The 13,511-nt window shown below is 34.8% G+C and overlaps 1 protein-coding gene across 3 annotated transcripts in view; it reads left to right on the forward strand.

Moving 5' to 3' along the window:
* The window catches only part of Prkg1 (protein kinase cGMP-dependent 1), a 1,159,508-nt gene that overhangs the window by 1,024,415 nt on the left and 121,582 nt on the right, over window positions 1–13,511 (forward strand). For 2 of the 3 annotated variants that reach the window (XM_063239051.1, XM_003473935.5), the window contains exon 8: window positions 6,661–6,726. In XM_063239051.1, coding sequence (XP_063095121.1) covers window positions 6,661–6,726 — 66 coding nt within the window. Of the gene's footprint in view, window positions 1–1,687; window positions 1,971–6,660; window positions 6,727–13,511 lie in introns of those variants that run through there. The other variant, XM_023566675.2, reaches the window with a different exon arrangement.

A 13,511-nucleotide genomic window follows, 5' to 3' on the forward strand; every position in this document is an offset into this window, starting at 1 on the left:
TGTAATGAGATGTTTCTAGAGGAATATGCATGATATAAAGATCAAATGTGGGTAATCAGATCGTCTCTCTAAACATTTATGTTCATCGCCTTGAACACTTGTGATTTGTTTGCTGTGAAGATTTTAAAAGTCCTCCCTTTCCGCTCTGTGGATTGTCTTTTCACTCTCTTGATTGTCTCTTCCTAAGCAAAACCTCTTTAATAAGATTAGATCTCATGTGTTGATTTTTGTATTATGTCCTGTGTGATTGAGATTTTGTTCATAAAGTCTTTGCCTATAACTATGTCTTCAAGAGTTCTAACTATTGTATCTTCAAATAGATTTAGTGTTTCTGTTTTAATAAGTGTAATCTTGAACCATTTCAATTTTAGTTTAGTGAATGGTGAAAGATACTGTCTAGGTTTAATCTTAGGCTTGTGGAAAGAAAGCCAGTTTTCTAGTACCATTTATTAAAAAGATTATCTTTCAACCAGTGCTTTTTTTGGTCAAAGAGAGTGTGGCTGAGTGTGTTAAATGAAATATAGCAGACCCCCATTTTTAAATATTACACTGTTTTTCTAAGTGAGAAACCAAAGATGTAAATAAGGAGCAATATGTATAATAGATACTGGGAAATGGTAAGAAAACATTTAAATGGGAGGAGGGAAATGGGGAGAGAGAAAAGTAAGAAGGGAAAAGAAAAGAAAAAGAGGCTAGAAGGAAAAAATGGAGAGGGCAAGGAGAAAAAGGAATTAATATTTTTAATGCAGCTAAATGTAAAACTGTGGACCTATACCAAGAGAGAACACTCAAAGAAAACAATGATTTTGAAGTCAGGAAAAAATGAATTAATTTTGAACTGGAGGGATGAGACTTCTGTATGAGACTTCTAGGTGAGTTAGAAGGAGGCAAGAATTAGAAAACTAGAAATTGCAAGACTAATGCAAAGGCCATAGTTGGTTGCACGGAATTATGTGAGTTCCACCGATGAGGGAAATCAGAGGTAGAGAGTGAAGTCACAACATAGAGTTTTTGTGGGGAGGAGGGTTGTCTTAACTGTGGAGTAAGGGAATAGACTTAAAATAAATTGAGAAGGAGGTACCACAGGATGATATATTATACAAAATAAAGACAGGAGGGACAATCAAAGAGAGAGAGTGTGTATTTGAAAGGGTCAAATGCATTTAAGAGTATACTAAAGTGATGATGATGATAGGTAATATTTATTTGTATTTTGTGACACACGTGTTTACAATGTATATAATCATTTCTATATGCTAAACAATTTCCTTAACATGTGAATTTTGTTATTTTGTTAGAATTATGAATCACAGTTGAATGGTGCTGGAACTAAATTGGAAAGAGAATTGGTGCATGGCCTAACAGGAATTTTTAAAACAACTTACCTTCTTTAGGATCCAGTTTTCAAATATCAAATAGATTTGTCACAGTCTCTCTAATTCTTACTCCCAGTCAATTCAATACTATAATTTTATTTTTTTGTGCTTCTTTGAGGTTTGTCCTATCCTGTAAAATTTGATTATTCTATTTATTGTGATATTACCATTGATACTGGAGTAAAATGATTTGATTATCCTCTGTGAACCAACTTTAACTGAGACACTAGAGTGTTGCACATGACAGAGAATGAAGGGTTTAGAGCCACAGGTTGCCAGAAGCTCATATGCAGTTGGAGGAGTGTTAGTTTTCACGGAGGCTGGCACAGATTGACAGCAGTCACATTGCTCCAGAGCTGAAAAGGAGATCCCTGCTGCATTATGATCTGCTTTGGCCTCATCTACTCTGCATTTGTCCCCATAAGAGAGCCATGTGTGACAGAGTTCTCTAGTAGTCATGAAACACAGAATTGCTTCAGAACAAGAAGAGTCCATGTAAACCTTTGCAATGGATTATTCAGATACAGACAGTGACTCTACTTTGGGATACAGCGATGATGAAGATTCCAGTGATGAAGTTCAAAGAATATCAGAGTCAGTGCACAGAAAATATTTGCAAATATTTGGAGATATTTTCATGCCGTGTAATTTCATAGAAAAGAATTCTAACTCTTCCAAACATGCTTAAAAGGGGACCACTACTAAACTGCATAGCTTTGACTGTAATTATTCATTAATCAATAGCATGTTTGTGAAACTATTTGTCAGTCTGCCAGGGTAACTGCTTTTGGAGTGGTATTTATTGTAATGTTGAAATAAACTAATGTGAAGGCATACAAGTGGAAAAACATGAGATTTTTAATGTTACACTTAGACTGTTATGGAGTTGTATATACGTTTATTCCTTATAAAGAAATAAGTCTAGTGTGCCAAGCAATCAAAAGCAGGTTGTATTTGGTGAAAGTTTTAAGTAGGTCAAGCATTATCTTATAATTCTAGGTCTAAAATATCCAATGGTCAGTTCTTTTTCAAAATCTCATATGTTTCTATTAGAACCTAATAGAAACCTGATTTGCCAAAATGTACAATCTTGTATTTTCTAAAGTAACACAATTCCACTCTGTCTTTCTTCTCATCATATCTAAATCAGTATTATTGGTAACCCTCCTAATCTTGTAGATGTTCTATAGAAAATCATTTATCATAACAACCATGTAATTTGTAAATGTGTGATAATACCTCTGTGTTACATGAGTATATAATAGTTCATACATAACACTAAACTAATCATTGCTTTTACTAATGTGGTTGGACACACAAAGGAAATAAATATACAAAATAATACTAATAATTACTTTAATCAGTAATGTTATTTTACTCACAATTTCTGTTATCTTCACTAAGATGATAGATTAATGTGTCAATACCAAATGTGGTAGTATTTTGTCTTTCATAGGAACATGATCTCAGAGTGCAAATAGCATTCTGGACACCTACATATTAAGACATAAAGGCATTAAACACCTTCATAGTAGAAATGCGAAAATGTCACAATGATAATATGCATTTGGCACTGAATGACGATAGCATTAAATAATTCATATTGTGATATTACTATAAAACATCATGGCAGGTCAGGACATAGCCATGTGTAGGAATACAAATGTTTTAAGAACTAAAATAGCTCAGCAGACTCATTTTGCAGTTGGAAAGCCATAAAAGTGTTAATGCTGGTTTTATTAACAATTAAATAAAACTTCCGTAGTGATAGACAATGAGTACATCCTACGCAAACAATGTACTTCAATGAACTCAGAATTGTCAAATTAAACTTGAGAGTCCATTTATAAACAGTACACTGTTTTGGAAAGAGCGTGACTCTGAGGACAGCCAAATCTGTGTTTAAATTCCAATGCTGCAACACACTTGCTATGTCTGACTTTTAGTGCATTGCTTAATCTGTAACCCCACATAGAAATTTGAGACAAAATAACCACCATTTTTATGCTATGCAACAATTGAGATTTGCATGAAGTACTCACTATAGTTCCTAATAGATACTAGATGCTCAATAGGTGGCAAATATAGACTCTTTGTTTAAAATTTAATTGTTTAATATGTTGTTCTCCCAATGTTATGCTGGTTTTTAAAAAAAATTTAACAGACCTCTCTTTCCTAGCTATTCTAATTCTAGGCTATCTTTAAAAATTTTCCTTTGTATAATAAAACAGTTTCCATTTCTATTGACTAAGGCATTCTTATGATCTTATGATTTTTATTCTCAGTTACATTTTAAAACATCAGTAACTTCTTTTCATTGCAAAGAAATTACCTTCAATTTTAAAAGTACCTTCAATTTAGACAAGATAATATGATAACTCTTACAGTACTAAAAATCTGATAAGTACATTTTAAAAATCTATATAAATGGAAATATATTCAAAATAAAGCATTATATAATTTAGCATATAATTTATAATTGAAAAGTAGTATAAGCTTTAAAGCTTCTGTGGATAATATCTAAATGATCAAAATGGAGATGTAATTAGGAAAGCAAAATTTAATAGATGTTTTCTATGAAGGTATGATGCTGGTTTTGTTGATTTTGCTGTTGTTCTAAGGCTATCAGTAATTTGTAGTAGCATGCTGCCATAAACATTATTCTAATAAATAAGTCATTCACACCATTTCTGAAGGATACAGTGGGCATCGCTGATGTTTGCTGACTACTCTGCTCACTTCATCAGAAGTTCCAACTCAAGAAAGTGCTAATGAACTTGAAATTCTATTATCTGCTTCTATGGAGCAGAAAGAAAATTCACCCTGTTAGTCCTGGATAGGAGTATTTTTTATTAAACACTAGGCAAAGCCTCCATAAGAACCCACATGATAGGTGGTACTGAAAATGAGAAAAATAGAAGTAATAAATGGAACAGGCTTTTTCTTCTGATTGTCTGGTTCTGTGATAGAGTTGTCTATGTTTATCTCATTGACTTCCCTGCACTGAATGGGTTCTCATAACCATTCTCACTTTACTGGTGAGGAAATTGAGACTTTCTTAGCTTTTGAGTAGTAAGGGTGGGTTTACCATCAAGGTAGTATGACTCTGTTGCTTGAGCCCTACTATGCTCCTTAAGGGCTCTGGAATGTGGTGCTTACAAAGCCCTTCAGGAATTTGGAATAAAATGGGGAGCAAAAAGAGGTGTGTCCCTGCCCTTCTATGGTTTAGTGGGAGAGAAAACGTCTCAATAGCTCAATGTTTGATTGACTGTGCAAACCTGGGGCCAGCAGTCTGAGCAACTGTTTAGAGGCTACCAATATGCAACATAGTAACGGCTGTTCTATTACTGAGTTGTTTTATTTCATTTTTCTGTTCTGTTTTATTCCATTTAAAATAAAAATAATGCAGTGATCACCTAAATAAATGCATAAATTATAAATAATGATAGGTGTTTTGAATGTAGAGATCTGAATGGTGGTAAAATGGTATACAGGGCTTATGACATGGGTAATTCATGATGGCATTTCTGAAGAAGGGGACTTGAGTTGACATCTAAAGAGTAAGTGGAGGACAATTAGGCATACAATTGGAGAGGTGCTTCCTAGACCTGGGCATGGCATGTCATGAAGAGCTTACGGCAGGAGGTCATGACAGGCTTGTCCCTGAAATGAGGCCAGTTTGGCAGGTAAGCAGAGAATTCCGATGGAGCCACTGAGAAGATCACACTGGGAGTTGGTGAGATTCTAATAGAAAGTTTAGAGTCAGAAAAAGCTGAGTATCTGAGGTGTATTTGTTTGTGAAAGCTTTGTTTGCTAATGATACAACTAGTGGGAAACAAATGGAAAAGGAATGCCACTCCTAAGATAAATCTGATATGCAACACCCAAGATAATCTTTCATTAAATGTCAGACACCAAGTGAAAATCATCATGGAATTTCATTTAAAGATACATAAAACTAAACCTAAGCAAGTGAAAGGCCTGCTATGTTTTTGTGTGGAAAATTAATGTTATTAGAGAATAGTCCTTCTGAGCTCAATGTATAGATGTAGTACAATTCCACTAGAATCACAAAATAGGTTTCTTTAGAAGTAGAAAACATTATTTTGAAGTGTATAAAATGATCAGTGCTTAAGAATATCATCAAAATGTTCCTAAACTTCTATATTAGAGAGGGGGAACTTGCTTTACTTGAATACTAGTTAATATAAAATGTCTGTAACCTTATTAGCATGATATAGAAATAATGAAAGTCAAAAAGATCATTGTAAAAATACAGAATCCAAAAATGCTTGTCAGCGTTTACTGTGTTTGAAAAACATAAAAATTATTTGGAACATGTTTATTTTCAATATTTGGAAACCTTTTATTAGAAACACATGATTTTAAAAATGATTCTTATTTAAAAATGATTAAAAATGATTAATAGATTTAAAAATGATTAATAGAATATTGTCACATATGAATTTATCTTTGCAATGTATTACAAATATATTTATAATTAATTATATTACCTAACAACTTGCATTACTATAGAAAAAGAATAAATTTTCACAAATTATTTAATGTTGTGGAAATTATTCTATTAAAATTTTAGTAACTGGAAAATCAATTGTGATTGCTAATTTCTCAATTTCACCTTTGATTATTGAAAAAGGAAATGTTATGACAAGTATTTAAAGTCTAAGAGAATGACAAATATACTGCAAGGGAAATTAAATGCTTTTAAAAGATGGTTTTTACATATTTCAATTAGCATGAATAAAATTTTTCATGTATTCCTGAAGAACACATAAGCTCTGATATAGAAGAATAACCATGTACCATAAATTGCTAAAAGTTTAGCTACATAAAAACTGAGTCTCTAAATTAAGAAAGAAATTAAAGCAGAAAAATGTTTTCAATGATATGACAAATTTATATAAACAAGTATATTTTCATATACTTAAAATTTTTCATCCATTCATGTCCATTACAAACTTTATCATTTCCAGTTAATTCAGGAACGCTCAAAGAGCCAAAGATGATGATACTTTTTTTTCATTTTTGTAAGTGAAATTTTAAATTTGAAAATTTTTACAACTAGATTATCGCTTTGCATGATTACTGACGAGGTGATGTAGTTCCTCAAGATAAAGAAATTTGTATCATGAATAAAGCTGAAACCTAGAATAGTATAAATCAGAAGAATTTATGTAATTTAATAGGATTCCTGAATTGATTGCAATAGATACTTTCTCTTGATATCAATAGCTTTATCCTAATATCTCTATTTTTCATCTAGGGAAGACGTGAGAACAGCAAATGTAATTGCTGCAGAAGCTGTGACCTGCCTTGTGATTGACAGAGAGTGAGTACACTTCATTATGCCTATTGTACAATCGTAACAGATACACACACACACACACACACACACACACACACACACACACACATATATATATACATATATATATATATGTATATATATATATATATATGTTTGTGGAATTAGACATCAATTTACAGAGCTATTAAAACTTGTTTCATATCTTTTCATTTTAAAATGAGTTCTATATTTGATTTTCATCACATATTATAGCTGGAGGTGGTTGACTCTGCCGGTCTAGCTTTGTGATATTTAATAAGGTCCTTAACCACCATGAGATTCAGCTCAGTTATGAGATCTGTGAAGCAGGATAATGCAATATCACAGGGGTGTTTTGAAGGTTAATGGGAACATGTGATTAAAGCATTACAAATATGAGTGACTTTTACTCAGGTGTTTAGCTAGTTGTAGCTATTTTGGTAATTTTTAGAATTATTATTACTATTATTGAGCATGTTTTAGTTCTTTTCTCTGTTCCTCTGTCCTGAGATTCCTATAACAGGAGCATTTAGGAGAGACATTTCTGTGGAAGGCATCAGTTTCAGACATGGGCTTATATTTGGAGGAATTAAAACTTTTTTTTCATGAGCCCTGTTTCTTTATTCCATTCTGAGTTGCTGTTTTCTCTATTTGGATGCCTTGCCGGTTAAACAAACATTAAGATTACTGACTCCAAAAACACTGTTAAAAACGTATATAGACTATGAAAACAGGGGTTTTCTCATTGCAGTGTGTTGTAGTCAGGGGTTGTGCAGAGAACAATTAGAATCAGGGCATGGAATTTATAATATTATTTTTATAATGGCCACCCTGAGTTAACACAAGAAAATGCAGGAAATCTATCCACAACACTAGAGACATAAAATATTTAGTCAAGGGCCTGAATCTCACAGCAATGTCTCACATGAGTCCAGATGAAGACCCAGAGCTCATGACAATGCCTCCCATGAGTCCAAGTTGAGATCTAAAAGCCCAAAAGGACTCATGCCAGTCTCCTTTACAGATCTGTGCTGGGAAGGCCCAAAGGTCAGCAGTGGAAGCCAGGAAATCTATGCCAGCAGGGTAAAGGAGCTGTGCTGGTAGGTTGAGGGTTCTACAACTGGAGCCGAGAAGTCACGTTTACAATAAAGACCAGGGCTGCCCTGAAAAGCACCACAGCCATCCTCAGAAACATGGAGGCCCCAAACTCCTCCAGTGACAGGCACAGTTTGGTACATGCCAGGAATCCAGAGTAAGGAGTTCATCCTGAAGACCTAGTGGCACACATCTTCCTCTGTGGAGCCAGGAAACAATGCTTGATGTGAAGACCAGGGATTCTCCAAGAGAACCAATGGCTCAAACAGCAACTTGTAGGATGCCTCAATGTCTCAATGCAATAGCTTCTCCTTCTCCACATCTCTATTTATGCTGGCAACTTTCCTCATGTGGGACATATATGCTCAGCACCATGCTGATGTAATCCAGCTGATGTTAAGTTGCCCACCAGTATTTAATCCATAACACACTATATATGGAGAAATTTATCAGAAAAAATCAAATGACTGATTCAAAGAAAACGAACGGAAATGTAGTGGGTCCATCATAGCTGCAATAAACATCGAACATCAGTGTGGCATAAAACTGAGGGACAAGATCGGTTAAGCTCAGGATCACGGATTGAGATGATGATCTCAGGGTCTCCAAGTGAAGGATTTCACTTGATTTACAAGCTTTAGTTTTGAGGTCCATCTCTGCTGAAACGCTAGAGCCAGAACAGCGACACAGCTGACAAATGATGGAAACATCTTTAATATCTCTGAAATGGTTATTTTTTCTTATCTAATTCCCAGTATCAACAAATATCCATTCATATTTTGTTCCATTTAACTCATTTTACAGAAGTTTTACATATGTAAGGCATTATACTAGGAGAAGAATCACAAATGCAGCATAGATGCTTGTTTTGGGAGTTAGTGTCCACTAGGAATGTGGCATATACAAAATATTCCAGGATATAGGTTTAAGCAAATACAAAGAAGGAGTGCTGAGGAAAATCAGAAAATCAGAAGTATTATTAAATGGATCTGAAAGTATAGGAATGCCAGCACAAACACTATCGATGCCATAAGCCATACTCATAAAGAAATAAAAAGCAATTGTAACTTGTTAGAGTGAGACTTCGTAACAGTAGTTGGGAAACAAATTCACAAGCATGTTGGGTTGGCTCATTGAGTGCACAAAATGTTGGAATAAGGGCAACTCTGATAGTTTTATGTGGCAAAATAGTGTCACTATTATAATGAGTTAGGTAGACTAATCTCAGAATGTTGTATAAAATAGGTAAGAAGAAGATGAAGACAAAATATCTGGATAGGACTCTAATCCAGTTGATGAGTTATTGGGAAAATATGAGTAGGTAAAACCAGAAGATTTAAGATCTGACTGAAAGCAAATAGCACAGAGAAATCAGGGATACAGCTGAGGTACAGAAAACAAAAGTAGTATAACGGAAGAACTAGTTTGGGAGGCACAGTGATACTCCATCAAGAATATAATGAACTTGAAATACATTGTTAAATATTTGTGCAAGAGATAGGAAATGTAGGATAAAAACTCTTCTTAGAGTTAATTTAAAATTAATTTAAAAGTTACCTAATCATTGAAGCCATTAGATGTGATGGAACTACTTGAAAGAATAGAGAAGAATATAAAAGAATTAAGAACAGACTTTGGGTAATGCACTTAAGAGCCAGGCAGAGAAAGAACAACCACAGAGAGAGAGAGACAGAGACAGAGACAGAGAGAGAGAGAGAGAGAGAGAGAGAGAGAGAGAGAGAGATTGGCAATCCTCTGAAATCAAGAAATATTTCAAAAGGATAGAGAATTAAATGTCTACATTAAAGAAACAGAAAAATAAATTCACATTTATGAAACTTTCATTAAAATGTAGAGTTTATGTTGCGTACATAGTACAAGCTGGCTACTTGGAAATCAGATGTGGTACTAATGTACACTTAGACAAGAATGAGAAATTCCAGTATATTAGCACATACTAGGATGACCATAGATAACTGTGTACTGTACATTTACTTCAAAAGCTAGAGGAAAGGATTGTGTCTGTTTTGACCATAAAGAAAAGGTGAACATTTGGAAAGATAGACATGCCTAACCTGATTTAAACATTAAAAAGTTTATACATGTATTGAAACATCACCTTGCTCCATTAACATGCACAAGCTTTATTTATCAGTTCAAAGATAAATTTAAAATAAAAATAAAAGGTGACAAGTATTGGAGGGTATAAAGAGAAAAGAGAACTCTAACACAGTGTTGCTAGGAGTGCAAATTAGTGTGGCCATTATGGAAAATAGGATGCAGGTTCCTTAAAATAACTACAAAGAGAATTACCATATAATCCAGTAGTTCCACTACTGGATACATATCTAAAGAAACTGAACCAACATATCAAATTGGTAGTTGTTCTATGTTCATTGCAGCATTATTCATAATGGACCATATGTAAAAGCAACCTAGTGTCTATCTAGGGATAAATGATGTGTACATATGTAATTGAATGGTATTCTGCCCTACAAATGGGTAAAATTGTGTCATTTGCAAGAACATGATTGGATCTGATGTTAGGCTAAATAAAATATGCGAACGACAGAAAGACTGCCACGTGAGCTTAGTTAAATATGGAATCAAAGTGGAACTCTCAGAGAATAGAATACTGATTAATGGAGAACGTGCATGAGGGGAGTTGGAGATGGGGGTGATTCGGAAGTAGTTAATAAAGGATACAAAGTTTCAGACACTCAGAGGAGCAGGTGTTCAGATCTGGTATCTGGTGCAGCCGGGTGACATGGTCAATAATAATGTTTTACATAAAAAAACAGTAAATTTCAAAGTCATAAAAATAATAGGTTAGTGAGGTGATTGGTGTCTTTGATTTAGTCATGCTGCATTATAGATTCATTAAAACATATCCTACTCAGGAAATACATACAATTAAGATGTTAATCAAATATTTAAAGTAAATGCAAAAATAAATAAAAGAAGAAAAGTGAAACAAAAGGGATGCCGTATCACACTCTTAGAGAGTTTCTTTGTGATGCGAATGGACAAGTATCCACAGACATGGAGCAAATGGAACAGATGTCCCCCTAAAGCCTCATGCATACAAGCTGAGCTTCCGGAAGGTTATTGGGTGATGTGGCTTGTAGTTCACCTCTTGTAAGGAGATGGAACCTAGTTTAAAGGTGTGGGTCGCTGGGGGCATGGCTCTTATCTGTCTCTTTCCTGCCTCTTGGTAGTTCCCTGCTTCTTAACTCCCATGCCATAAACAGTGCTTCTCTCCCTTGTCCCTCTGCCGTGTTGCTCTGCCTTGGAGCTGGCCTACCGTGGACTGAAACCTGTATGAACTGTGATACAAAGTCAGCCTTTCCTCCTGTAATTTCTGGGTGTTAGCTATGGTGTCCCAGCATGAGAAAACTAACCAATACAGGGAATGTTGACGGAAATATAATCACCAGGTAGGAAATTGAGGGCAAGTGTGTGACAGTTACTTAGAAGACCTGTGTGATTTTTAGAGAATTTTTTCTTAAAATAGCAACAAAAAAGTCAAAAAGTTTGCAGAGAAATGGTGTGATTTAGATAAGGAATGTTCTGGGAACTTGGATAGCTTTAAACTTCCCTTGAAAGCATGAAGCAGAGAAATTTGGTGGGACAGGACTGGGTGCAGCATGGGGAGGGGAGCCAGCTTCATAGGGATTGACAGGTGATCACAGCAATTTATATTTCTACAGTCTTTAGTAATTTACAGCTGTCACATCAATGATATTTCACCTGGAAAGTAGATAGACTATATTAAAGAAGAGAAAATTTAAGTCCACTGAGATTTAACAACTCAATATGGTTTACTGGTAAAGGTTACTGTCCAAATTACTTTAATCATAAAGAACAAAACTGAGCGGGACTTTGTGAGTCATTTAGTCTTGTTCCTTCATTTTAATCAACTGGAGCTATACGATATGGAGGAGCATCAAATAACATCACACGTCTAATTTATGCTCATCCCAATTTTCTCTTTTTCCAAATCTAGCCATGTACGGTGGTCAGTGTACAGTGGTGTGTAAATGGATACTGTTAAAAGAGCTCAATATTTGAATCTTGACTCCACCAGAATATGAGCAAGTTAACTAAATTCCAAGTATAAATTTTCCATTCTGCAATGAGATATTACCTAAATTATAAAATTGGTTTGAAAACCAAATGCTGTACTCTATGTAAGGATACATGCAACAGTGCAAGATGTGGGAAGCACTCAAAAACTGTGTCTTCCTCTTTTTAGGATTGAGCTAAGAATCCTTTTCATTTGGAAGTATTCCTTAAGATAGATATAGACAGACAGACACACAGACAGACAGGTGACAGTTTGAGATAGGAGCTCAAGAAACATGTTTATCTCAGGAGCAAAGTTGACCTTCCCACCAAATGTTGAATTCAGAGCTTGAAAAATAATAAGGAAATAGTAACTGAAGGATCTTGACAAAGACCTGCTGGTGATACTTAATTTATGTCCAATTAGAGGAGCACCAGGGCTTCATCCCATGCAAACATATGGCAGACATTAGAACTGTCAACAAAAGGAGCTTTCTTCACAGATTTACAAGTGAAGCACCATAATATGTTATGCTTTATTGTTCCAGAGGGAAAGCAGAACAATATTATTATAACTAATCATGCATGCCACAATTTTTTAAAAGACATGCTTATTGACAAAGGAGAAAATGATAAACAGGTACATGATTCCCTCAAAACGCATTCCTTGCAAATTGATATCCTACAGTTAACTCTTTATTTTAGTATTTCCAGTAATTAAAAATTTGTGAAAAATCACTTAAAAAATGTCTAACATAACAACCTTAGTAAATTTCTTAAGTATATAAATGCAAGTAGGTAATGTTGTACTCCTTATTTCAGAAGCCAATAAAATAAAATAAGCAAGTTGTGTCCCATTATCAGTTATTGTTACAGTTTGTATCTGGATGTCCCCTCAAAGTCTTCATGCAATGATGAAGGTGCTTTTCAGAAATGGGCTTCTAGAGCTTGTGTTTGATTCATGGGCCAGTGCTGGATTATAGGTGTGAGTGCTATACACACCTTGGCTTCTGGCCACCATGAACTGTTACCCTCTGCCTTGTGCAGTCTTCCTTGGGGCCAACTGAATATGGGTTGAAATCTTTACAAACTGTGCTAAATAAACCTTTTCTTCCTTAATTTTGGGCATCAGGTATTTTGTCCCAGCAACAAGAAAGGTAACTAACACAGTTATGCAGTGTTTATTTCTATATGGTCATAGAAAACTGTTAATGTACCTGAAAGTTCTATTAACTATATTGGTGCACTGAGGTTCATTCTGATCATTGACTAGGGCAATAACTTTTATAACTCCTTAAGATTTACTAGTATTTATAATCCTCCCTGAGGGGATCTGAGAGTGTTAACTCTATTTTTGATTACTGAGTGACCTCTGACATGTGGCCATACTGGCTTCAGAATAGAGCAGTCTAACCTCCATGTGTTTCCTTTATGGTTGGTTGCCCTGAACATCTGATTCTTCCTCAGTTCCAGGACATTGTATATGTTAATCCTGCCAGTAAACAGGAGACAGCTGGCAATAGGATCAGTGTCCATTCTGATTGGTCAGTTTTTGTGCCATATTGGCGGCTAATTATTTTCACTATACCTCTGGTAATATCAAACTAAAATGATGTCTCAGCAACATC

This window comes from Cavia porcellus, unplaced genomic scaffold (genome assembly GCF_034190915.1).
Source record: "Cavia porcellus strain 051 isolate PalLab524CR breed Dunkin Hartley unplaced genomic scaffold, mCavPor4.1 scaffold_28, whole genome shotgun sequence".
NCBI lineage: Eukaryota > Metazoa > Chordata > Mammalia > Rodentia > Caviidae > Cavia > Cavia porcellus.